The 27755-nt window shown below is 31.8% G+C and overlaps 4 protein-coding genes across 7 annotated transcripts; 1 reads left to right on the top strand and 3 right to left on the bottom strand.

The window, feature by feature from the left end:
• Nucleotides 1–553: 553 nt before the first annotated feature.
• On the bottom strand, nt 554–19520 carry LOC119683684 (vacuolar protein sorting-associated protein 13B). 4 transcript variants are annotated; one of them, XM_038097484.1, is made up of 18 exons: nt 18710–19520; nt 18043–18649; nt 14749–16087; nt 13732–14678; nt 13473–13671; nt 12016–12665; nt 11491–11951; nt 10059–11429; nt 9206–9362; nt 8679–8906; nt 7557–8605; nt 6129–6214; nt 5792–6059; nt 4984–5736; nt 4441–4925; nt 4214–4368; nt 961–2736; nt 554–902 (listed from the first exon to the last, which is right to left on the bottom strand). In XM_038097484.1, exons 1-18 carry the CDS (start codon nt 19369–19371, stop codon nt 687–689), a joined length of 11409 nt encoding a protein of 3802 aa, XP_037953412.1. In that variant the 5' UTR covers nt 19372–19520; the 3' UTR covers nt 554–686. The 4 variants fall into 4 exon arrangements, with proteins under 4 accessions (XP_037953412.1, XP_037953413.1, XP_037953414.1 ...); XM_038097485.1 differs by having other exon boundaries at nt 4984–5727; XM_038097486.1 differs by lacking the exons at nt 18043–18649; nt 18710–19520 and having other exon boundaries at nt 14749–15747; nt 15806–15926.
• Nucleotides 19521–20627: 1107 nt separating this feature from the next.
• On the top strand, nt 20628–21862 carry LOC119681241 (cyclin-C). Its single transcript, XM_038094371.1, has 2 exons — nt 20628–21340; nt 21407–21862. The coding sequence occupies exons 1-2, from the start codon at nt 20753–20755 to the stop codon at nt 21620–21622; spliced, it is 804 nt and encodes a 267-aa protein (XP_037950299.1). The 5' UTR covers nt 20628–20752; the 3' UTR covers nt 21623–21862.
• LOC119681240 (GPALPP motifs-containing protein 1-like) lies at nt 21860–24344 on the bottom strand. Its single transcript, XM_038094370.1, has 3 exons — nt 23467–24344; nt 23162–23387; nt 21860–22190 (listed from the first exon to the last, which is right to left on the bottom strand). The coding sequence occupies exons 1-3, from the start codon at nt 24150–24152 to the stop codon at nt 22026–22028; spliced, it is 1077 nt and encodes a 358-aa protein (XP_037950298.1). The 5' UTR covers nt 24153–24344; the 3' UTR covers nt 21860–22025.
• Nucleotides 24345–25712: 1368 nt separating this feature from the next.
• LOC119683765 (phosphatidate cytidylyltransferase, mitochondrial-like) lies at nt 25713–27049 on the bottom strand. The gene has a single exon (XM_038097623.1). It carries the CDS (start codon nt 26954–26956, stop codon nt 25952–25954), a length of 1005 nt encoding a protein of 334 aa, XP_037953551.1. The 5' UTR covers nt 26957–27049; the 3' UTR covers nt 25713–25951.
• Between the last annotated feature and the right edge of the window lie 706 nt (nt 27050–27755).

Genomic DNA, 27755 nt, shown 5'->3' with positions numbered 1-27755 from the left:
TTGTAAACAAACAGTTTACACAAGAGGATAATAGTTGAGATAACGACCTGTTTGCAGGTTGCCTGGTTTATCCGATAATCAAAGGAATACCTTGTGATATTAAATGATTAGTAACCGAGGTTAAACTTTTTATTACAAACCTTAATTTGCCATTCTGAATTCAATTGGTTTCATTACTACCCGACTATGTACAAAGGTACTTACATTTGATGTTCAAATTGTATCAACATCAACAAATCATGCAACCCACATATTCTATACCATTCATACCTTTGGACAGAGAAGTTGTAAACTTTGATATTCAATTCGATAGATATTTCTGGGTTTCCTCCGCACTAATTGACTTAAAGTTGAAGCTCCAATTACTAGTACATCTAAACTATGTAAAGGGCCTACATAAGTTGTCAAAAAACAAAACCCAACAATACGAAATGGAGATTCGTAAGGACCTTATTCTCTTATACCACACATCTTCATCATTTCCATTGCTTCTCGTTAAGATAAATACACTGAATATAAAATTCGATATATTAAATTTATTAAGACGTGCAAATATATATACATATATATGTTAAACTAAAATATACTAATACATTATTGGCTTTTTCATACAATTACAATTTACGTTGTCTGCTCTTAACCTTAAACTAAACACCGATTATTTTAAAAAAATATGAAAAGATATTTTACAACTTTCTGTGCATAATTTTCAAGTACTGTATTAAATGTTCTCCAATATTCTCGTTTATATAAAATGCACACTCCAGATTTCTGGTAGCCTCTTCGCTACCATCTTGCGATTGTAGCATGTCATCAAGTGAATCTGCAGTAATAGTACGCTCGCGACTAATGAATGATGAGTGCAAAAAACTCAGAATGCGTTGATTAGTATAGTCCATATCCTGCATGAAATATAAAATAAATTATAAAAACAATGTGAATATATTAATTTAAACTTACCTCTTCGATATCTTCTTTTTCTCTCGCTACACGTACATAAACTAATGTTTTATCATTACGATCTGCTAATATTTCAACTTTATCCACAGGACATGCAAACAGTAATTTATCCCATTGTGCATCCAAAGCAGCAAACACAGCCGAGGTTAAAAATATATAAGCACGCTGTGTTTTTAACGGGACTAGAAGTGTAACTTCATGATAGGCCAATATTTGATCAGTGCTTAACACGCCTGGTAATAATTTCCAAATTCGATATGCAGAGGGAATACTCTCTTTATTGTAGTATAATGACGACATACGCTGTTGTGGCATTGCATTGAAGCCCACAGATTGCAGCATACCCTGCCCAGTAAGTGCCACCAATTCAGCAGCGCCACTTATTGGTTTTGTAAAAGCGCCAACAATACCTTTGCCAACACCTGTCACAACTTCGACCGGTGAACGAGCTTCAAGTGTATGCCTCGCTATACCACCAACCGCACCAAGTAAACTTATGCCAAAGCCAGTTATACCCTGTGTAAAGCCCTCAGTAAAGCCCTGTGGTCGTGTACGACGTAATGCTTCTGTGCGTTCTAAATGTTCGGTATCCAAGGTAAGTCTATCTAAGTTACGCGCTACTGAGGCTGCTAATTTTGTGACTGAATTGACCGTACCAGCAGTTACATTGCGTAATAGAGATGCAGAACCCTGTGTTATGCCTACAATAAAACCCCAAGGACCACGAAACAGACCTTGCACCGGCATTGATACAAAATCACGCAAACCAGTTGTAAACGAACGCGCTAAGCCACTTGGACTACCTAGTATTTCCAGTGAACCCACAACCCAACCAGCACCGAATATAGCGCCCGATAAATAATGCATACCTAACGACTGTCCGAAACGTAATGGCGCAGTAATAATATGTTCACGTTCATATGTACCAAACGAAAGTGGTGAATGATCCAATGCTATATATAAACGCACAGATGTGTGTACTGACAATAGCACACTTAATGGCTCAATACGAAATGAGCGCAACTGTAAAGGTTCTGATATGCAAATCGCTTGCGCAGCAACGTCACGTGGCAGTAAATTTTCGCCTGCTTGTAATGTAATAGGAAGTTCCTCTGCTGTTGGCACAAAAACACAATTTGAAGGTTCACATTCTACCATAGCATCTAACAAATCATTTAAGTAAGCGTCTTCGATATAAGTTCGTATTGGACTAAAACTACATTTAATCGAGCATAATTTAAATTCGTCGTTGTAAAAATTTAAGACGAAAAGTGCCATAAACGAACGACTTTCAAGATTCCTATAAGTTTGATCCAAGTCATGCACTTGTGGCATAGAGTTGGTACGTTTGTATAAGTCTTGTGCACATAGCACTACAGGGAAGTCATACTTTCCAGAAGTATATAGTTGATTATCAATCTGTAAATTTGTAAATGCAATATTTAGTTGACGTTTATCACTTTCATCCTCGTACGAGAGTAGAAAGTCATCGCCGTACAAAGCGAAGATCTCACGTTTCACATAATCACGATCTTTGGAGTCTGTGTTAAGACAGAAATTTACTTCCTTTATGAAAATTTTAACGTTCGTTGTCATTTTTTGCTGAAGTTCTTCACTAAAATGGGAACACTTTTGATGTATTATGAATAATCCAGAACTGACACTAGAGTTCTTATAGTCTAACATCAAATTGGAATGTTTTTTAGTTTCAGCATCGAGTGGTGGATGAGATGTGAGCAGTCTTGAGCGTAGATCTTTAACAGAGAATTCCGTTTGCTGTAAAAATATTTTTGTATTTAAATTATTAAAAGATATACATAAACTTCTATTTCTTAACATAGAGTTATTAACATAAATTATATAACACAATAGCTAATCTGGGGTATATTTATATAAAGTATTTTTGAACAAGTTATTTACTATTAATCTTTTTAAATAAATTAGGTCATAAATAGAAAATAGAGAATAATAAGGAATAAAATATGATATCATTGTTACAAACGGATAGCCCCTAGTGAAGAGTGATATCATATAATATCATTGTTGCAAACGGATAGCCTTGAGTGATGTTCATATTGTGATGAACATATTTGTGATGTCATATTTGCTGATATTTGCTGATATATAGTAGTATTTGCTGTCTCCAGTAGCCAAAGTTTGATTATAAGACAGGTTTTAAAAAACGTAAAAGCAGATTCTACGACAATAGCAAGATTAAATTTATCACAGACTAAACTATAACGGATTACACACGAAAACTATAATAATGTGTATTAAACTTTCAAGGGAGTTCGGCATAGTCTACCATAAAACATCGTCAGCAAACTTTAGGGACTAGTTGGTTATTGCATATTTACCACAAAATCGATTAAAATATCTTAATAACATTAAAATATCTTAACTTTCACGGGTCTAAAAAGATTAAACGTTTATTGTGTCTTCAAGATAATTCTCTTACCGACTCTTTTTAGACTTATATGTCCCAACTTCCATGACTCTTGTCTCCATGTTTTTTTATTCAATACAATTATTTCTTTGTTAAGTATCTAAATATATCAGAGAAAGAGTAAACCAACAATTTAAATTTGTTATAATTGGCAGAATTATTATTTTCTGAACTAAAGGAATTTATTTGCCCTTCTGAACACATAAGTTAAAGATTCAAGATTAGCTCACCGATTTTTTTAAATAACGAGTAATTCGCTGAAACCCCATGTCAATGCGTGAGTACAATATACTACAAAGCCTTCCATTGAAAAGATAGTGTCTTCTCGACACTTAGCTAACAAAATTATTTCACAAGAAGAGCTTAATACTTATTTAACACGAATAAAGATGTCATCATTACGTATTCAATCTACAGTTCTATGCTGTGTTATGAAGTCTATCTGTTTATCTTGCCTCTCGATATGCATGTAAAACGGATCCTAAAAGATCTGTACTTTCGTTCTACAAATGTTGCAAGGATTCTGAATCTTGTTATAAGTATAGGTTAGAACCTTTTCTGTTCTTTTAAATACTTTTGTATTCCCTTTATCTTATTTTACTTAACCCACAATCCCATCATTTATTTTCATTCTCCTACATTAACACACTACCATATATTTCACCAATATAAAAGATAGTTAAAAGCCAATAATAATAGATTCAGTTTCCAGAAAGTCTACACTTAAGTCAGATTAATCACAAAAGCTAATATTTGTTTATATTATAGTTAAATATGTTATCATATACATATATAAACATTATTTACCTCTGTTATATAATAAATTGAAAAACGTATCACTCTATGTTTATCACAGATTATAATTTTCACATCGCCATGGTTTGGAATATGCAGAAACTTTTCCCAAGATTTATCAGTGCTTATTGGTTTTGACCAACATATTTTATTTTTCTTTATTTGATCTAAAAATAATATAAATAAAAGATATATATATATAATGATCGAAAAATATTATATAAAAGAATTTTACTCACCATCATAAAGTGCAATTGTTAAATTACATACGGAAGACTCAATATCTGGAAAATTTATATACATTTCCGGTGGTGTATAGAAACAGTTACTATGCGCTGGCAAAAGTTGAAACCAATCAAAATGGCGCCCATGATATTCTGACACAGTACTGGAGACTTTGCTGTTTTCCGAAGCTTTAGTTTGTGCAACTACAAAAACAATATCTGTCTGATTGTTAAATAATATCGAGGGTGATATGTCATCAAACACATTTAGATAATGTATGCCATTTTTTTCAATCAAAGTCACTACAAATGGCAATGAATCGCTTTCATTTTGTATGCTAAGGCAACGACGCGTAAAGGGCATCGATAGTGGTATGGGTATTGAAATTTCGGAATCATTAGAAAATTTAATGCAAACAAAATAAACAAATGCAGTATCGTTAGTGCGCTTAGACTTCTTTACGTTCAAATCATAAAATGAATCGATGTTCAGACCAATGCTATGGAAAGTAATAACACTGTTGATTTAATTTGATATAATTATATACAATATATTACCAATTAGTAGCAGACATCACTGTTTTCAAATGTAGTTTCTTGGCGTCCATATCTAGTGTCCTCACACATTCTCTAGTTGAACTTTCTTTGTGATCCATTGCGAATGAGAGTACATAAAGCTCATGTTTAGAAAAATTAGTAATGACATATTTCGTGCATAATTTAAGTACCCTGCGTTCTTTTTCAATTGTGTATAGTAATACAAAATGTAACACCTCTCCAGAACGTTGTATGACAATATCAATACTAGAATTGCTAGCTAACACTGAATGTTTACCGCTACGCACATCATTATTTGCATCTAATAAATAAATGGGTTTTGAAGAAAACCAAGCGGTTCCATTTCTAATATCTATAGTGAAAGCGCCCTTAGTAGCAAAAATCATTGTAAGACAATTCGATTCTAAACTAATACGCTCATTGGTAGTTAAATTACAGAAACCAATATTCAAACCGGTAGCATTGATAAGCAACGCCCATGGTGTTAACTCTAAACATAAAGTACATGAAAAATCACGTGATAAGCCAGCATTGTAAATAATGTCAGCTGTAACACCGCTTTCAGTGATGGTACGTTTAACACGTTTCTCCTCATTATCACTTAGGGGCCAATCAGCGTGCATTTCTTTTCCCAATTCTGTTAAGGCATAATCAATATTCCAAATCTGCTGATCATATTTAAAGAACTTAAACCAATCAATTGATTTTAAACTCAACATATAGCTCGTCGTTGTTGAATTTGTGCTGGAGAAGCTAAATATTTAAAATATATTACATTTAATAATCTAATTTTGATTCTATTACTTACTTATAAATGAAATCCAACTGATGTTCACTTAAATGTGTTGCTGGCACATGTAGTGTATGTTTGTCACCTTCTCCGTTTAGTTGGAAGTTGTCTTTTGTAAAACTCTCTGTAACTCTCACAGGACATGTTAGCATCGAGAGTATTTCAAAAATTGGCCAAATTGTTATTAGCACTTTTTGAGGTTGGAACTTATCTGTTGCTAACTCTGGAATATCTTCACGTAAAACCCTAACCCAATAACTTATGAAATCATTGTTGTCAGTTGGTACTGAAATTATTAATTAATAAAACTTATATTTAAAAAGAAATTAATATTATTTAATATTGTTTTTATTACTTTTAACAAGCCATGGTAATCCTTTATTCGGTCTTAGAGGAATATCACCACTGCGCTTTTTGCTATTACTCTCTGAGAACTTTAATCTGTGAAAATAGCAGATAGAAAAATAATTTTAAAAAATTGTAGTAGCATAGATATATATATATATATATATATATATGTTAAGAGCGTTCTGCTCTACGGCTGCAAAACCTGGCTTACCACCAACAACCTGATTCATAAACTGCAAACTTTTATAAACAAATGCCTTAGAAGAATTCTAAAAATTTGGTGGCCCCGCACTATTAGAAATTCCGAACTATGGTCAAGATGCCGCCAACTTATAGCAAACGAAATCAAAAAGCGTAAATGGCAATGGAGCGGGCACACTTTGAGGAAGACACCAAATGAAATCTGCAAACACGCATTAACATGGAATCCTTAAGGAAGCAGAAGACCTGGTAGGCTCAAGCGTGGTAGGCTCAAACGTGGAAGCGAACACTGGAGAAAGAAATCCAAGCAAGCGGAAAAACCTTTGGAGAAATTAAACCACTAGCAAAAAATCGTGACAGTTGGAAAAAGTTCGTTATGGCCCAATGTTCCCATGGGAACGTACTGGATTGATTGATTGATTGATTGATTGATATATATATATAATGGGAAAATTGTAAAGCAGCACTCAGATTGAATTATGTGAAATTCAGAGATATACTTATATCCACTTAAAACTATATTCAGATTATTAAAAATTATTAAAATTCGACCTTCGAATATCACTACCTTTCTAGATAGTGGCGCAGCAAAAAATAAATTGAATACAGAATGGTAAAAGAAATTTAAAACACGGTACTGGCTTATTACGCCGATACTTTAACAGTGGCCTATACCGGAAAGTGGATTATGCAGGAGTTGCCATGATGAATGAGAAGGAATAACGAAGGTAGACTTTTATTCCCTTTACACCACCTATTTAAGATTTTTCACAGACGTGTGCAGATTTTATAAATTCTCCTAAGCAGCTGTACTCAGACATTTGAGTTATTGATGCGAATGATGGGACAACAGAAGTAACTTCTACAGTAAGTCAGAAATTTGTGGAATAATTCTGATACAATAAAAATGAGAACAAAAAACAAACACAATTTTTAAGTAAAAACCTAAAAGGGCTTGATGTGTTCTTTGTTAGAACTTTTTTTCGATAATACTCAAATTTATTTTAAGTCTCGTTCCAAGAAATCATATCTAAAACTTACGGGACGTTTCCAGAACATACTATTCATATATATGTATATATTATCTTGCATTTTTAAATTTATCTATTTCATATTTTAATGCAATATTATATCGTATTATCGTATATTATATCGTATAATATTACATATATTATTTTATAGTATAGTGCATCATATAATCTACAACATTCTACAAAAAGATTTACTTAATTACCTTATATTAATGTTCGAGTTCCTGCGTACATTTCGGAAGAAAGAAGATCGGCCATTCTCATCTATAATATATTCTTTTGGTTGTATATTCTCATAATTAACACCTTCTTTACGGAATTCTAGACGCAATTTGTTTGGTATCATTGATATCATTTCTATTTGACCTTTAATAAGTAAAAATACTTGTGTTGCAGATAATTTTCGTTGCTTCACAAAAATGCATTTGTCACCAATGCGTATTGGATATTTAATAGAGTTTCCATCAAGTTTCAATGTTATTGGTATCGATTGAGAAGCTTGTATCATTTGAGTATCATCATCGCAAATAAAGAATGTCAACTCCTGATTAAGATATTCACTGCGAAACGAATAAAGATGACATTCTTTAGGTTGTAATTTGATGCGTTCTGTAGTATCAGTTTGGCCAAAAGAAAGACACGAATGTGTACGATTCACTACAATACATTTCGGCAAAAACGTATTACGTATACGTTTTGGATTTTGATCCAATAAATCTTGCCAATGTTGCTTCGAGCTAAGTATTGTATGTATAAAAGAAGGACCAATATTGAAGCGCAGCTTATCGAAAACAAAATTAGCACATATATTACTTTGCTCTGAATTTTTAAAGCGTATATAGCTTTGTATAGTAGTCTCTTCTAGAAAGTAGAGCATATTCAAGAATCCATAATCCAAATACTCTATACTACAAATTAATGAGCTGTCAAGTGCATAGTTATTAAGTGAATGGAAAATAGTATGAAAGCTCATATTTTTTAGATTAAGTACCAAAAATGTTTGACTAATTTCTATTGAATTATTTAGTTGATATTTTTTCAAAAATATTGGTAGCTCTCCAGTTTCCTGTGGTTGATTTTTTAATTGTATGCAAAAAAGATTGCAACTGACCAGCAATTGTACTTTAGGAACACATGCAGATTGAAATGACGTATCGATACGCATACAACCCACTAAGACTTTGGGATGCAAAAGAAACTCAGAATCTGTGCGTTCAGTTTTAAACATATCATCGATCTTAAAGCTGGGTATCTAGAAGAGACGACATTGAAAATTCATATTTTTATTAACCAATATAATTGAGTACTACAGATTTTATACTTACCGATTTTAAATCTTCATCTTCTTCACTATTTTCAAAGCAAGCTCCATTTACTGCGACTACGGACTGCAATATTACAACACGCCAAATGTTGGCACATATTTCACGTTCCGGTAATGCTATCTCTTTCGATACTGTCTCTGACAACCAAAAATCACAAAAATGTAAAAATGCACTGTGCACCTCACTATAGTATTCCATGCGACATTTTATGTGTACGGAACTTGTTATCTAGAAAAAAATTGAAAAAATTATGTAAAAGAACGCAAGTACTAAGGCTGTGAAAGATCTATATTGCTTAGTTGGTGAAGAAAGATACGGATCTACGTGCCAATTGTCACTTTTGACGACGAAGTGCCGGACTGTAGCAATAAATTACACCATTAAGTACACTCTCTCTTTCGATTACAATTATTGTATTCTTCTCATATAAATTTAAAAGAATTTTTACAGAATCTTTAATATTAATTTTAAAATAATTTTCAATATTTTAATTTGAAGACTAGACTCAAAAAGTTGTTTGAACTTACCGCCATTGGCACTGGATATACATGAATTTTAAACATTTTCCGTGGTTGTGGGTATCGCCAACAAATGATGCCATAATTTTTTTTTATAATTTGTATTTGATATGGCAAAGGCAAGAAAGAATCTGTAGCCGTTTCAACAAACTGAAAAGCGCCAGCTCTGTAAAATAAAGTGATTAATAAAATTTAATTGTTTACTTTTTACCAGGGCTATCAACCGATATTCTATCGAAACGGTTTTAAATCAATTCATTACGATTTTTCATTTAAAAACACGCTCCAAAGTATCTTGAAAACATTGAACCGTATTCATTTTTTAAATCTCAAGAGAGTAAGACGGCTTTCAGAAGTACTAAAAGTAACTGTTTTCCTTCATTTGAAATTCGAATACATCTACGTGCTAAGTAGTTACTTGTTATGTATAATAATATTTATCTGCAATGTTTGCCACAATTACAGCTTTAAGCCTCATAATTTTAGGTCCCATATATATTCATTTCCAAATGCACACACTTATTTGAACCGTATTGATTTCCGGCTTCATTCGTTTAAATTCGATAAATTTAATAGGTTCTCTCAAATTATCACAGGTTAACTTCAATTAGCACGCACCTACACTGTCATATTTTCCCTATCCAACACAAAATCCACCTACCTCAAAATCCACCTACCTCACCCCACACCACATCCTTACATAAATATTTGTCTTATAAGGTCTTCCTGTTTCGTATATCATATGTTCACTCAGGTTACAACAGCAACCCATGTGTTTCACTTGCTAACCCATGTATTTGTAATATAATCCTTTTACGTTTTTTGCTATAAAACCCTATCTTATTATAAACATATTACAAACCTCAAATCGTCTTGATAAAATTCACCATGACTAATATCGCTTTTACAATTATCATATTTCCTCAAATGTGCATTATTCTTTAATGTGGGTGCCTTCAGCAATATTAAACGATCAGGTTGCATATCACCAACACCAAACGAGGGACGTTGTAGAAAAAATTCCTGCCAAGCATTTCGATTAAACTCCATAAGTCTTTTATAACCAAGATTTGCTTCTTGCAATTGTAGCAGCTCCTTTATGCCTATATCTGCGTTTAAGACATTGAATTTAACTGTAGCCATTATCAATGGCAGATTATGCCAAGGTTCGCTCAGAAATTCTGCGGATACTCGTACTGTGGTGGGATGTAAGCATATGTAATGATTAACTTCCAAATGGAAAGCAGCAATTCCCAAGTTAATAGTGACTTTTTCGGGACGATTTAAAAATTTCGTATTTGCTTTCAATTCATTTAAGACGAAAGTACAATTATAATCCTTCTCATTAAAAAATTTGATAACAATATTCTCACATTTGAAATGCAAACGATCGACATTGTAAAATTGTTGTCGTATTAAAGCAATTTTAGTGGCACGCATAACTGGTACCGCGGAACGTATAGGAAAGCAAGGATTTTGCAATAATGTTATATAGACTTTTAAGATATTTTGTATTAGTTGCTTGATGAGCGGTTCATTTAAATTAATGATAAGAGTTTTTGATAAGAGCACATCAACTTCGATTAAATTCATTTTAGTGCGATTCTTTTTAATACAAATCAATGGTGGTGGTATACCAGTGGCATCCACATCACCAGGACGTGTTTCAAGTATACAGTCTGTAAATAAATCATTACTTGTTGGAATGAGTGCAGAATCCTTCAACTGCGACAATTTGATATTTAAATCAAAAACTGATAACGTTGTTACAGCATCATAAATATTTTGACAGTACATGAAACTTGGCTGTGATATTGTTATAGAAAACAATGGTATGGGCAACATATCATCCAAATTTTGCTTAACATCAAATATTTTTATAACAAAAACGCCTGCTACTAGTGATACTGTACACGGTACATGTCGAAGCAGTGTTTGTGTGTTGCTATCAATACGTTCTTGTAGCCCAGTGCTATAGATACGTGAATTATTCGATTGAAAACCAGAATCAGTTTTTACAAAATTTTCTGTTACTTCATCGGCTGAATCAAGCACAGATACTGAACCACGTGCTTCTTTATGCAATTGAGCAGATCTTTGTTCACTAACATTCGTACGTAAAATAGTTGAAGAAGTTGAGTTCATACGCGAATACTTGCTATCCATACTTGCTGGTATATATTTCAATGACGCCGACGTCTTACGCTGTGTTGTAACAGAATTGGGAGTTAAACTAAACCAAAAAAAATATATAAATAAATAAAATTAAATTAAAGAAATTATCACAGTTTTACCTTAAGATATGCTTGAAACGTTCTATTAAACAGCTTAAGAGAAAAATTTGATATGTATTGAGTGAAGCAATAAAATCAGAAGCACAATTAAATTCTACCGCCTGTCCACATACGAGTATATCATTATAGGTCATACCAGGTGCAAATGTTGCAATAAAAGTGAAATTATTAAATATTTCCGAAAGCTGTAAAGTGGTCTTTCGATTTTGATTGTTCCATTCAAAAGCTGGATTCGTGCGATAAGCATTATTTGTTTGTTCACGCATGTGTGTTAATATTTCATTCCAATTGCCTGTCACAATCGATATATTGCCTAAAGTCATTTCATACTGGCGATCCTCTAATACTGAACCCGGTGTACCAAGTATACCCATTTGAGCTGCTTTACTAAATACATCCATACGTATTGGATTGCGTTGCAGTGGATTCTCCAAGTTGGGTGTAACTTGTATTTGATCTATCTATAAGGGGAAATAAAAAAAAAATATTATACTGGAAATATATGTTAATAAGTTAATTACATACTCGCCATATCAGCACTGAACAACTTTCTTTGCCCGTATCAAAAGGTAAATATAAAGTAAATCCTTTGCTATTTAAATGTATCATTGGTAAGTCAGCTGCAGTTATTGGCTTTATGATTTCACTTTTTATATAATCAGGATTTTCTTTTTCAAAAGTTTTGTCTGTTATATTTTTAGTATTTGTTCTCTCTCCCACACACACTTTTGCCAAAGGTGTAAGAAATTCTTTTATTACATCTAAATCCATTATTATTTCCAGTGATTCCATTGTAATTAATACTTCAGCTATGTTTCGATTAAGTTCGCCTTTTCGTTTAAAGCCAATTTTTTTATAAAAGTTTTTCAAAGCAGCAGTTGTGATAATCACATTGCAGAATGGTAAATTGGAGCTTTCTCCAAGCATTTTGATGCGTAATAACTCATTAATTATCCACTCATTTTGTTCATTCAGCTTGTAGTAATTAACACAGAAGTGTCCTATTTTGCTCGTATATTTTGAATAGTCCTCACGTTTATCTACCGTTGAGAGTATATCTTCCAGTTCAAGTACAATTTTAGCTTTGCGTGACTCATCATTATTTTCCAATTCAGCAATTATTTTTGTTATTGTCCATTGATAGAATAATGATACCTCGTTTATATCAGCGTATTCTTTATAAAAATAAAATATTTATTAACATATATATATTGTGTGACTATATAAACTATATTTAAAATAATGTTATTCGTTTAATACTATTAATAGTATTGTAATATGGAAATATGGAAAATCAAATTATATCGTCTATGAAATGTAGCGGACAAAGTTGCTCAGAACGGACGACTTAACTTTTAATTCAATATAAAATCAAGGCGCATTAAAAATTGAAATCGTACGAAACAATGTTTTGAATATGTACTTCGAGATATTAGAGCATAATGTTTTCTGATCTTGTATATAGCTGAATTTGAATATTTGACTCATATACTTTAAATGTTCAAAAATCAAGCTGTGCGATGATGCTCAAGCTGTTTGATGGTGCTCGAGCTACTTAATATTATTTTAGTAGCTACATAATATAACTTCAAGCGATTTACTGTACTTAAGCTAAATTTTCTGAACAATTAATTCCTTAACTAATTAAAATAACAATTCTATAAGCTCAAATAATATTTAAAACTTTAGGGAGCCAAAGATCCCTAAATTAATATTGTAATTAATATTTTAATAAAGTGAACTTTATTATTTACATATTAATACAATAATGTATTATATATACAATACATTATATTGTATATATAATCTAAACGATATTTTAGTTATGGAAAATCTTCTATACGCGTTAACGATTTTTATATAGTAACTATATAACATAAATGTACAGTTTTAATGGAAATAAGTTTTGTAATCGAAAACAAATTCATATGAAAATCGTTTCCAAAAAAACTACTAATATTTATGTTTTATTTTATACTTACTCTCTTCTGAATAAAGTGATATTTCCGAATTAGTTTCCAGATCTAAAAATTCTTTAATTTTTGAGTTTTCCTCCGTAGCTGTCAAAATTTGAAACGGGTTTGATACTTTGGCAGAACTACTTCTAACTGGTGAAACCATTACTTTAATTCGATCTAAGACATTTGTTAATACGCTGACATGTTGTTGTAGTATTTTAAACTAAAATATATAAAAGATATATTAATTCCAACCAATTTGATATTAAAATTATAAACTTACCTTTTGTGTAGATATACAAAATTTTATTGGTGTGGTGTCAACATGTAAATTAATTGTATAGATATTTTTCTTATATATTTGGTTTTCACATTTACTATGCGAAATGAAAGGCATAGCTTCGGCATCATTGCTGTTATATATATCCACAATATCTACATCCGTGCTATCAGCTTTTTTCTTAGAACTACTATGACTCTTCTCTTCATTAGAGCTATAGTCAGTGTCTGGTATGGAAGAATTATGTTCAGTTTTACATTTTTTCCCCGACTCTCTCACATTTTCTTTGTTTGTTTTTTTAGTTTTATTTTCATTATGTCCAAAGGATTTCTTTTTAAATTTTTCCTCCTTATGTGTTGCAACAATTGTGAAAGCAATATTTGTGGGTTCTAATAATATATTAGTTGAAGTCGCATCTACATTACTAAGTGATAAACTATTCATTGCTATTGTCCAATTGAGCGTATCTTTTTTATCATCTGCAAAAAGTAATTTATTATAAAGCACACCACGGTTAATGTTCTCCACTAGTGATGACTTCAGCACTGTTTTAGGTAATAGCAATAACGTGTGATTGGAAAGCACATCTTCGGAATTATTTAAGAAATGTTCACATATATGCAATTTACTCTGTGCTAATTCTATATAAAAAACTAAAGCCTTTGAAATTTTAAACCATTCATGCTGTGTCTCGTCCTTGCTGTTAGGCGGTGTTGACACACTTGTTTCTATATCAACTTTCTCATCACGTTCAGAACTTACATGTATTGTCTCTTCAGGTTGTGTTATCTTTTTTGACAATGAATGTCTCGAAGATCGACGTGTTATTGTTTTTGTAGTTGCATTAAGTGGGTTCAGCATAGCACGTGTATTGTTTGGTTTAATTGTTACTGTAGGATTAATTGTTGTTTGCAGTACTTGAACTTGTGCTTCTGCATCGACAGTTGGTTCTTATAAAGTAAATATATTATTAATTATATATTATGTTTAAATATATTGCATATATAAATGTAAACTTACCTTTTTCACCAATAATTTCAAATTCTTCATAGCATTTAAGGAACTCAAGCATTTTATTGTCTATGTAAATGTTGTATGGTTCCATCCAAGCAGCGACAACGGTTTTCAACACCTGTTCACCTTCATTTGTTTCTTCTTCATTAGGTATTTGAACATAGACTTCTAACCAATTACGATATGTTTTTCGCAAGCCACCAGCAGTGGTGAAAACTTTATGTTTCATTTTCTCATCAACACAATTGGCACAGACTACGTCAACATTAAATTCTTCAAGACTCGCATTCAACATATTATAGGTGTGATATTGACGTTGATATATATAAAATTTAGTAAATTTACACTGTAAGTTAATAAGTTTTTCAGTAGCTGGCAATTGCTGCTCTCCGTATTTAGCTAATTTCCAAACCATATACGGATGATATTTCAGTATACATCTCACAAGGTGATCCGTAATAATTAGATCACGTTTGGAGAATTCTAAACTAAAATTCTCACAATTTAAATCAAATTTTCGTTTAGGAACTTCATCTACTTTCCAATGTTGTGGTTGCACCAAGCTACCATAAGTCATTTGCAATTTTGGTAAATGAAGTAATCGCACAGAACTGTGTGAAGTTTTATTTACCAAATCCAAACTAAAATTTTTCAAATCAATCTTATAATTATCATAGCAAGCATCGACTAATACACTGGGCTTATCTGGTAATTGGCAGGTGGTATGTACAAGTTTATTTGGCTTAATTGGAGTTGAGAGCGTACCGTATAAATGTTCGATTCGGCAACTAAAAATTGGTAAATTTTGTTGCATATTTATTGGAAGACGTCGCTGTGTCTTTTGAGTTTTTTGCGGTTCAACTTTGGCATAAAATTCAAATTTAATATTTTTAATATCAAATTTATATATGGAAAGTGGTATGTGTTCCATAAGCGCATCGTAATCTTCCATTTGCGGTGGATGTAATTTTTGAGCAACATTTGAATTGTTAGCATCTAAGGGTTCTGCATAATACGGTGGATAGTCATAAGACTTAATTAAATCATTAATAAGATTGTTAACCTGTTGAAATGTTTGTTGAAATCGGCATGTTATACCAGCGGAGAGTACGCGAAACTCATTAAGGGACTCTATGATTTTACGTCCTATTTGGTTTTCATCATCTTTCTTAGCTGGTTTATACTTAACCACATCAAAAGCCAGCACAGGACTTCGATACATAAGATAATCATCAGTTATACGATTTCGATAGTCATCATATGATGTTGAAATCCATCCTTTATCGGCAATAAGGCAATTTTCATCGAAAAGACTCTTATCGATAAAGGATTTCACAAACTCGACCTGTAAAAGTTATTTCAATCAAATCAGATATTAAAAAAAAAAAAATCAAATAGAACTGAATAACAGGCATACTTATATAAAAATGAATATAGGTAAGAATTTGATTAAAAAATCTTCTATATTTTTATAACTTTTACGCAATTAATTACAATAAAAAATTATTAAGTTTCTTAATAATAGTAATAAGTATATATTACCAGTTCAAAAATTCTGTGACGTCAGTTTGAATAGAACTAATAAGAAGACGTACAATTTTGAACTGCAAACTGCTGGTGTCGAAAGTAATATAAACCCATGTTTTTATAGAACTGTAGTTTAGAATATCTAACCACTTCAGTAATGTATGCAACTCAAACTCTAATAAAAATATATTTCATCAACATTTAATCTAGTAATGTCTAACGCTTTCTGAATTAGACGGAAAAATGTTGACACACAAACCTTTTAGGAGCCCTTAAACATATATCGAAATGACTGAAACAGGCCCATTATATTATAATAACTTTCAAAACTGAATTACGAGAAATAAAAGTGTAACTTTCCGCTTCTAAAACAATTCAGTCTTAAACAATAAAACATGAAAACACTTAAAAAAAGAAAAAATAAAATCTTAAAGATACGAAAATATTACAAGGAGCTTACTAGGAGAATAAATATGGCTAAACACTTTTTACATTATTATATTAAAATTTTTAATACAGTAGGGTCAGATCTAAACTAGATAGACAGATCTCCGGCTGTCAATATAATTTACAGATAATACAGTGTAATACATTATCAAAGAAAATACTTTCTAGTATATTCTCCCCCTTGGTACAATTCAGAAGTGGTGTCTAGCACCTTGCTACATGGTACTATGAGTTAATAATTATAACTTGTAAATATTACAATAATTCTTAAAAATTATTAACTAAACCCACATTCCGTTTAAATTTACAGTTTAAATATAGATATAGCCACCATATGAATCATATCATGTCATATCAGCTTTTTAAAAAAACCTTTTTACACTTGTTAAAATATTTGTGCACAGGTTATTTGTCAAGTAAATAAACTTATTTTCACTTCCAATAATACATGAAATAATAACAATGAAAATAATGGCTAAAATTTACAACAAAATTTATTTTTTGTCTTAAAATTGTATCAACTTTCACCCCAAATCATTATGATGATTGATTTATGATTGATAAATTAACTCTTAATCACTTTGTATGAAGGATGCCTAAACTTCGGTGAAGCCCAATTAATTCTTCCCATTAAATATTCATTCAGTCATAATTATCATCGCTTTTAGCTTTTAGCACTACCAACACTGTAAGTGATGTTACTATTATTAGTGGCACTAGTTATTGTATACTGCCAGAATAATCCCGCCTAATATCTCCCGGGAAGAGCGACCCCTTCCTTACACAGCAACAACTGTTTTAGGGGAATTAAGATCAGAATATAGCCATATGTATATTAAAGAGATGCCTATCTCACTTAATGCGCCAATTCCCAATTTGTTTTTTCATCTTGATCCAGATTAGCTCTAATTAAAAACTCACCCATCTATAATCTACTCTTGTACCCTAAAAATTCTCTCCTCCTTTACACTTCCTTTAACCAAACCATATCCTAGCCCATGCATACCGCTCATGTTATCTACCATATGTATCTCTACTTGCTATTACAACAACAACATTGTAATGATCTATCTCACTGATCTATCTCACTGATCTATCTCACTGATCTATCTCACTGTTTTTTACAATTCACTTTTTTCTTACAGCAACAAAATGTTTAAATGAGCTTCATAGTTTTAGTGCGATTAGAAGTAAAAAGAGTAATCGAAAATTATTTTCTAGCTTGGACCTCCTTCATTTGGATAATTTTTATTCTATTCTTTTCTATAACGCCGCTAGTGTCTAATTTTTCCCTAAACTTTTAAAATAAAATTTAAGAAAAATTACCGTTTCAGTTTCCACCCAAGCCTCATCACTTGGATCATTTGTTTCTGCAAGTGGTACAATGTAAATGCTTGAAAGTCCCGCTTTTATACTGGACCAATCACGCTCCTTTGCCATAACAGCTTCAGCATAAATACCACCCAATGAAATGCTTACAACAGGTAAATAACGTATGCGTTTCTGTGTTCCCATTACGGAATCACTTATTAGTTCTGCATTTTTTAATGTGAAACTAATTTGTTCAGCATAAAATCCAAAATCGTTAACATGACATGGTAGCGCACTATCACAATCATCACCGTCATCACACGTATCAAAAGTAATGGTTGGTATCAAATTCCACGCCCATGTAACATATGAAAGAACGCCATATCCACTTTGTACTTCTGTAGTTTCTGCCTCATCAGGCTGTTCATAGTGTGAAATCTGTGCTCCAACTTTATCATTTTGCATTGCCGATACAATTTCTATTAAGCGCATCACCAACGGAAATTGAAGTGATGATATATTTATATCTATAAGTTTAGTAAAAATGCCAATACGTGTGGTGCTTCTCGTATTTATCGTTCTAATATCGTGTTTACGCAGTATACGACATTCAAGCGTACATCTGAAAAATTATTACACTTAATTTATTTCAATTTTTAAATAAATATATATAGATTATTACCTATACAGAATGGGTTCCATACACACTTCAATTTGTCCAGAAGAGTTACGTTTGTCTAAGCATATAGTAAGATCAGAAATTGTTATTAGCTTTCTCAGCAGCACTTTAATCGGATTTACATCTAACATTGCAGGTTTCCAATTCTCATCCGCAGAGCATACACATAAATATGCAACATTCATTGACAATACAATATCTTCTTCCACGTATTTAAGTATAATATTTTCAATTTCGATTTTAATATTATGCACAATTTTATTGATGAGGCCTGCTCCTGGTGGTTGTTGTGGTGTCTCATCGGTTTTCGGAGTCGGTTTTGGTGGGGGCGGCTTCCGTTTTCGTTTCGGTGACGAACTTGTTGATGAGCTTTCACCACTTTTCAGTTTTACAACGAATTCTATTGTGTTAATATGTATGCGTACCGGTTCTGATACTATAGCTGTCCACGGCACGAATATGTATAATTCATATATGTGACCCGAGAGAAATTCAATGGGTAAATTTAGTTCTTCTTCCAACACATCCAATCTCAAATCTAAATTAGCAAACATAGCTTCACCTTCCCAAAGTGATATCGATGCATCTTCTGGGCGAAAATCTTTAACATATTTGTCAACATGACTAAGAATTATCGGTGTTATGTATGATTCCAGTGAGAACATTTTTGTTTAATTTATTTTCTTTATATTTTATTTGTATTTTACATATATATATATTTACACGTGGTAACTTAAAATTTTGTTCATAATTTCGCAGAATTTTAACCAAACAGAAACGTAAGTAATGTAATTTTTAAATTGAAAAACCTATAACCCGAAATAACTTGAAAATATTTGTTTATTTTTAATCATTTCTACTCTTGTTGACGTGTTGTACGAAATTTTAAAACAGCTGATCGAAATGTCACATTGCTGCAATTTGATTGGCTGAATTTTGCCGATATTTGTAAACAAACTGTCAGTATTACCATTTAAATAAAAAAACGTACTTTTTCGCACTTTGAAAACTGTTTTTAAATTGGAGCGCATTGAAGTATGTGAATTGATTTTTATATGTGAGTTGGTCCAACTAACTCATGTCGCTTGAGCAGTTTCGCATATTTTAGAAGTTTTTAATATATTTTTACATAAACATAACGAATGGTGATATAAAAATTAAGAAATACTGCATTGCACATGCCCATCATGCACCAAAAAAATTTCTAACCAAAATAATAAAATAATTACATAATTTTAATTCTATTCAAAATCAATGGTTTGTTATGGACATAAACATTTTAATTATAATAGTATAATATGACGTTTACACTGGCCAAAAATAGCTCATTTTGAATGAGCCATTTAAAAGTGTTTACATTCGTTGGTATTCATTTGTTCTCATTTCAAACAGCTGATTTTTCAACTTGCTTGTTGATTTGGTTTTTGGCCTGTGTCAAAAAAATATTGATTGAAGGTTAAATATACCTTTTCAAACCTTAAAATATACACTGAAAACATATATTTAATTTCGATTAATTACGTTTTGGGAAATTCTAAAAAGGAGTTCGTTTTCAAGGAAATGCAACCACCAAACATTTGTTTACCTTTTTTTGTAAATATGTCAAAAACAGCATACTATTAATTTGTCTAACACTTTTGTAGATTTGGAAGATGAACTGTTGTCTTACGTTAAAATATTATATTTATTTTTGTCTTACGTAAAAATATTATATTTATTTTTTATTTGTTTTTAGTTATGTTTTATTAAATAATAATAATAATAGTAATAATAAGTAAATGTCCTGAACAATTACTATTTATTAACTAAATTCTTCACATATTCTGTACTATCTTTTGGCACAGTATGTACATAAGCTTCTTAAGAAACTGCCATATCTAAAGGACTGTAGTTAGTTTGCATGCGTTCATTACCCATTCAATTTATGTCTGTTTCTTTTATATTTAAATTTACTTTTACTAAACAAGCAAATCGAAGCTATAAAATCTAATAAAAATAAACAAGTTTTTAAATATATAGAAATTCAATTAATATAAATTTTAAAAAATGGCGGGGAACTTTTGGCAAAGTTCGCACTCTCAGCAATGGATTTTAGATAGGCAAGATTTGATACGTGAGCGACAATATGACTTGCAGGTGCTGACGGAAGATGAATACCAAAAAGTCTTTATATTTTTTGCTAATGTAATACAAGTATTAGGTGAACAATTAAAATTGCGCCAACAAGTTATAGCCACAGCAACAGTGTATTTTAAACGATTCTATGCGAGGAATTCATTAAAAAATATCGATCCTCTACTATTAGCGCCAACATGCATTTTACTCGCCTCGAAAGTTGAGGAATTCGGTGTAATATCAAATTCACGTTTGATATCAATTTGTCAATCAGTTATTAAGACAAAATTTAGTTATGCTTATGAACAAGAATTTCCATATCGTACCAATCACATTTTGGAATGTGAATTCTATTTATTGGAGAACTTAGACTGCTGCTTGATTGTGTATCAACCATATCGACCATTGCTGCAACTGGTGCAGGACATGGGACAGGAAGAGCATTTATTAACTTTAAGTTGGCGCATTGTTAACGACTCACTGCGTACGGATGTCTGTCTGCTATATCCTCCATATCAAGTCAGTCAAATGAAATATATATTAATAAATAAACAAAATAAATAAATATTTTTTTTAATGATTTAGATTGCTATTGCATGCCTGCAAATTGCCTGCGTTATACTGCAGAAGGAGTACACGAAGCAATGGTTTGCTGAACTTAACGTTGACTTGGATAAAGTGCAAGAGATCGTGCGTGCAATAATTAATTTATTTGAGTTGTGGAAGGAGTGGAATGAAAAGGAAGATATCAAGAAGCTATTGGCTAAAATACCAAAACCAAAGCCTGCACCACAACGTTAACTTGAATATAAACCATAACTACTGGAATATGAACAATATATTTTATGTGCATTTTATTTATTATATTAAAGATATTTTCTAATTTCCGTGAAATATATACTTCTTAAGAATATTTTAAATTATTTTTAAAAATTATTTATAAAATCATTGTTTACATAAATTTGTATTTAAATTTGCATATAATTTTTAGTGAAACAATTTAAAACAATTATCAGTAAAATTTATAAATATCTGGTTTGCTCTAATTATCTATTTTATTAAAAGTTATAAGAAAAAATATACATTTATTTATGAGTATATTAAATTGCCACAGCCAAGGAGCACTTAACATGCATCTCTCGTTTTATACAAATAACAGTCTCCACCTCCAAAACGAAGCAGAAATACTAATTAAAAAATATATCTAAAGATATTTCGTTTGACCGCTGGAAAATTTTGTATTCAGTATTTTGGCTTTGTCTACAATTTGTTTCGTTTGATGTTTGTCAATCTTATTCGGTTTCAAGTCTACATCCCGACTGAATGGACGTCGATCGGGTTTAGCTCCCGAAGCTGCCATTTCTTTTTCCTGAAAATATATGAACGATTAAAAAAATAAAACAAAAGGGAAAAAAAATTATTCTAACTCTACAACTTTGGTATATATATTCAGATTATTCGCTTGCCGTAGCACAAACACTAATCTGAGTCCTATCGATTTATGGCTCTACCTAATGAGGTGGCAAACTTTAATTGCATCAACGACAAGTTCATTTATGGCCACACCCATTATTCTACTCCTTATTCTATCTAACTTTTCTATATATATAGTCTCCTTTTATTCATTTTCTGCAAGTCTTCAATTTCCAAATCCTCTCTGCCATTTGGATGTGGAATTGGCATTTAGTGTATTGAGAAGAAAATAAAAATTAACAGGATACCACGTTACCAACGGAACGTGCGCTATGGTCATGGTAGATCTCTAATGATAGAAACTGACTCTAACTGAACAACCGTTTAGAATTTTTTTAAAGATAGTGATCATAGTAAGTGGCCTAGTATTTTCTTCCTATTCTCAATCAAAGGCTGACAGTCACAAAGAATGTAGCTAGACTTTTTATTTACTTCCAAATAGAGACCAGATGATATAGAATCATCAGGTAGACTCATTTTGTTGAGTATACTGAGTCTCTAGAGATATTCTCATTAAGTTCGATTCCTGGTACTTGCAGTCACAAAAAATTATTTACGAATCATTAAATACAAGAACTATTCCAAGACCACTGATGATGGGTATTTGACAATACTCGAAACAGCTGTATGGTCAGCCAAAAATTCAATTAATTAAAATAATATAAAATTAATTTTTATTGTTGTAGTTCACCTCTGTTCGAAAAACCCTCTATTCTGATTAAGGTCATATAAATGCTTACTTGGCAAGCCCATTCGCTTACAGTCCCCAAATATATTTCTTTATTGAGAACCCCAAAAAAAATATTTAATAAACTGTGCCAAAATTTCATTTGGAGATTGGTACGATCTTCATAATAAATTTCTTACCTTTTGCTTTTGTTCCTTGCGTAGTTTCTTCTGATGAATCTCAACGAGTGATTCTTCGCGTTTGTGTTTCTTTTTAAATTTTTTTGCTAAAAGTTCTTGTTCTTCATCACGTTGACGTTCATAGAGTGTTTGTGCATTATTTATCAATTTTTCAGTAGCAGCTTTTGAAGTACCAGGTTTTGTTGTAGAATCAGTACCACTATTTGGAGTCTTTGTCCATTCCGATCTACAGAAAATAAATTACAATTAATCAATATAATTGTTGTGCTCGTTTCATAGAATATCAGATTATATTCTCAACATACCTATCACTAAAATCTGGCTTTTCCTTTCCTTGATGAAATGTACGCTTCATATTTGAAATAGCAGCCAATCCACTTTTAAGTCCTACATCTGGTAATTCTAACATCCATTCCTCACGTAATTTTTGATCGACATTTGTTAACGTATTACCTTCGATGGCCGCTAATTTAAGCTCCAAAGCGCGTTGTTCCAATTTGATTTGTTGTGCACTCATATGCTGTTCTCCACTTTCAGCCAAATTAATTGGCATAGGACCATAACTAAAATAATCATCATCATCATTATCATCATCGTCTTCATCTTTCAACTTTTCTTGTGTTTCCATGGGAATTCCTTGTTGTGGTAAAATGGGCCCGACTATATTTCTCTCCTCGGTAACTGCATTTTGTGCTGGGAGATGTTGTTGTTGCTTTTGTAGTAAATGTGGTGGCAATGCTGGACCAAAAACGTCATCTAAAACTGCAACATTTTCTGATGAATTTCTTGTGATTGGAGGTATCATAATGGGAACAGATCTTATTTCATCAAGTTCTAATTCTTTGCTACGTTTCTTCTTCTTTGACCGCTTTTCTTTTTTCTGCTTTTTATGCTTCTTTTCCGATTTTTTCTTTAGTTTCTTATGAATTTTGTGTCTCCTCGTCTCTTCTGATGTTGAGGACGATGCACTAGTATCTGTGTCACTCGACATAGTTGTTGAATTCTATGTTCAAGATCCGTGCAGAATAATCTACTTCTCTGAAGGATATTCAACTTCTGTGATGGATATTCAACCTCTGTGAATAATGCACAATATTTACTTGTTCTTGTAAGCGAGTCCTTAATATCAGTATTCCAGATATCCTTAAGTGCAGTGTACTGACAGCGCGGGAAACTGTCATTAACTATTAAGTGTGTTCAGTGTAAGCTTTAAGTTTGTACAAAGAACATGAAGTAACGTAATTTATGTACGTGTTTACTGACATGTACCATCAGGAGTTATTTCCTGTATATCCGCATTTTGTTAAATATAAATAAAATAATGCAATATTAAAGTAAAAAAGCAAACAAAAACAAAGGAGTCTGTTTGTTCAGTTAGTTGCTGATGATACTTCTTATACTAATAGACGGTTTTAGTATCTGTAATGCACTCGCTATATTAATAGTAGTGATATTTATGTAAACCGATCAAATGGAAAAACAAAAAATCGCTCCAGAATTATTTTTTAAATACACATTACCATATAAAATATGTTTTATATTATACGTTGGTTATGCACTGAACATTCTCTGAAAATGCAACTCTGATTTTTGCTGTTTTTATTTAATATGACTTCAACATGTCAAATGTATCACATTTCTGCCGAAATTGTGCGGGCATCTGTTATTTATATAATGTAAATGTTGTGATATTAACAATTATTTGATAAAAAATAAGCAAAACAAGGATGAAATAAATATATATTCTGTTGCCGTACGGAATGAAATCCATACTACAATTGTAGAATCAGAAGTAAAGAATATCATTATTACAACAGAAAGTTATGTATTCAAGAGTGGAGGATATTCAATTTCTCTGAAGGATAATCAACCTCTGTGACGGATATTTAACGTCTGTGATGGATACTCAACTTTTGTGAAGAATATTCAACTTCTCTGAAAAATATTCAACTTTTCTGAAGAATATTCAACTTTTGTGATGGATACTCAACCTTTGTGAAGGATATTTAACTTCTGTGATGGGTATCAACTTCCGTGAAGGATATTCAACTTCTGTGATAGACACTCAAACTCCGTGAAGGATTTTTAACTTCTGGGATGGATATCTACTTCTGTGAAGGATATTTAAAATCCCTGAAGGATTTTCAACTTCTCTGAAGGACACTCAATCTCTGCGAAAAATATTCAACTTTTCTAAAGGATATTTAACTTCTGTGATGGATGTCAACTTATGTGAAAGATATTCAACTTCTCTAAAGGATTTTAAAGTTCTCTGAAGAATATTCAACCTCTGTGAAAGATATTAAATTTTCCTGAAGGATATTCAACTTCTCTAAACGATATTCAACTTCTGTGATAGATATGCAACTCCTCTTAAAGATATTCAACTTCTGTGAAGGATATTGAACCTTTATAAAGGATATGCAACATCTGTAAATGATATTTAACTGTAAAAATAAAGAAGAAATGAAATAATTTTAATGTGCTCATTTATGCAATTATTTTTATTAGTATATTATATAAATAATAAAAAATTAATCGTTGTACTGGTATTTACAATTAAATATTAAATGCAATGCATACGTATTGTTAAAAACACGTATTTCGTTATCCTTAAATCATAAAAATTACGCTAACAAATTGAGTAGAATCTATGATTCTGGCAGCTAACAATTCTCACTATGAATTACAAAATAAATAACAACAACTACGAAATGATTCCCTACTTAATAATATATATAACAATCAAATTAAATTTGTCCTAAATTTCAGATACATCAGTAATAACGATTAATTGGCAAATGTCTTAAGAGCTTTCCGGTAGCTGTAGACCACTGATTTAAATAATCCTGCGGATGGTATATTTTTGAAGGACTGCGTTATGCTGCTGCGCCAAACAATATCATTGACCGACATCTGTACAATATCATGTAGGTTGTCAGTTACCGCAAGTTGTTCTATGATATCAGCGTAGCTACCGCGGAAAGCAGCATTTCGTATAATACATTCCTTAAGTCTGCTGGGAACGCGTCGCAGATGATATTCATTAGCCAAACGTGATTTATCTTGCTCAAATTGTACAACACTGCGATTAGTGCCCAATTCTCTTGCTTTGAAATCCACTGCAACATATTTTGCCAATTGTTTTAACGCAGGCTGATAAAGCTCTATGAATTGCTCTTGTTGTGCTTGTACAATGTTATGAACTTTGTTTTTATTCTCTCCGAATATCATACGAAAATCACCTTTGTAACTTAGACTACATATGGCATGTAATAATTGATAAGTGGAAAATCGTTCTGGTAAAACCAGTAACGCTACTTGCAGCGCACTTACAAGATTTTGTGATAAAGCCTCCGTAAGCACCTTGTCATCCGTTGCAGGAACTATATCTTGTACTGGTTTATGTAGACGACCAGCCAAATATAAATATTTCCATTGTTGTAAGTCTTTTAACAAATCATCACGTGAAACAACACCATATTTGATTGTTACGCCCAAGTCTTCGAGCGGCACCAGCGTATTACAATACACACCGGCACCAAAATTTTCTTGATATTTTTTTATATAATCTGCTCCAAGGTGCCGCAGAGCAGAATAATGTTGCGGATGTCGAGCAATGTTCTCCGCATGCCAACCTAAAGTATCTCGCACACAAAAAACCAAATCAATGATATTTTTCTTTTCTTCTTTTTGATCATAACCAAGTTGCTGTTTTACGCCTGAACCATACGCAAATATATAGGATATACCACCGCGGGGAAATCTGGTTATTATTTGTCTATAAATAGTCATTAATAATGCACAATATTTACTTGTTGTTGTAAACGAGTCCTTAAAATCAGTATTCCAGATGTCCTTAAGTGTGATGTACTGGCAGTGCGAGAAACTGACATCAAACGTTTAGTGTGTTCAGTGTAAGCTTTAAGTTTGTGCAAAGCACATGGAGAAAGGGCAACAAAAGTTATACACGAATTTTTTGGTTCATTATAATTTTGCTGAGATATTCTCAGCCTTTGTCTAGAGTCGCTGCAATAAATTTGTATTCACAAGGACCAGACTTCAATTTTAAAGAATTTATTTAAAATATTATTATTTCTTTAAAATAGTATTTTAAAAACAAAAGAAATTAATTATATATAATAGATATAAACGGGGATTATTTCCTGGTTCGGGTGACACGCTAATAGTGGGGGTTGATGCTTTAAAGTTCTTAGTGATCTTTAATCTGATCTTGTAGTTTGGTTCTTGGGATGATTCGCTTGCTCTATGATTACCTGTTTATGAAAAACGGGGAAAGAAATATATATTCTATTTATAGAATATATATATATATAATAGTTTTCAAGGTCGTCGATTTAAAACCGTCTCTGCACTTGCAAATATTTTATTTCTTACAAAAATGCGCCGTATTTTATACGCATTCGCCTGAATCTTTTGTGTAAAGTACACAAAACTTTGATTTGATCTTCATTGAACTTTGATGCAATATTACACTTTTGCACAAAAGCTTTCTTGTGCATGTTTTCGCAGCGAATTGCATACTGACGTTTCTAGCTTATTAATTTTGTTCTGATTTTATGAAAAGCGCTTT

Source organism: Teleopsis dalmanni, chromosome 2 (genome assembly GCF_002237135.1).
Source record: "Teleopsis dalmanni isolate 2A chromosome 2, ASM223713v2, whole genome shotgun sequence".
In the NCBI taxonomy this organism is placed as follows: Eukaryota; Metazoa; Arthropoda; class Insecta; order Diptera; family Diopsidae; genus Teleopsis; species Teleopsis dalmanni.
Note: the sequence above shows the minus strand (reverse complement) of the source record. Positions and strands in the feature narration are given on the sequence as shown.

Bases quoted from the DNA above. Each gene is read 5' to 3' on its own strand.
- LOC119683684 (XM_038097484.1), bottom strand. From the start codon at position 19,371: ATGTTCTCACTGGAATCATACATAACACCGATAATTCTTAGTCATGTT. The intron at 5,737-5,791 runs GTAAGTAATAGA...TTAAATATTTAG, and splicing joins CAGTTGGATTTCATTTATAA to CTTCTCCAGCACAAATTCAA. The intron at 4,926-4,983 runs GTAATATATTGT...TACTTTCCATAG, and splicing joins GTGATGTCTGCTACTAATTG to CATTGGTCTGAACATCGATT.
- LOC119681241 (XM_038094371.1), top strand. From the start codon at position 20,753: ATGGCGGGGAACTTTTGGCAAAGTTCGCACTCTCAGCAATGGATTTTA. The intron at 21,341-21,406 runs GTCAGTCAAATG...TTAATGATTTAG, and splicing joins TGCTATATCCTCCATATCAA to ATTGCTATTGCATGCCTGCA.
- LOC119681240 (XM_038094370.1), bottom strand. From the start codon at position 24,152: ATGTCGAGTGACACAGATACTAGTGCATCGTCCTCAACATCAGAAGAG. The intron at 23,388-23,466 runs GTATGTTGAGAA...TATTTTCTGTAG, and splicing joins AAGCCAGATTTTAGTGATAG to ATCGGAATGGACAAAGACTC. The intron at 22,191-23,161 runs GTAAGAAATTTA...ATATATTTTCAG, and splicing joins GCAAGGAACAAAAGCAAAAG to GAAAAAGAAATGGCAGCTTC.
- LOC119683765 (XM_038097623.1), bottom strand. From the start codon at position 26,956: ATGACTATTTATAGACAAATAATAACCAGATTTCCCCGCGGTGGTATA.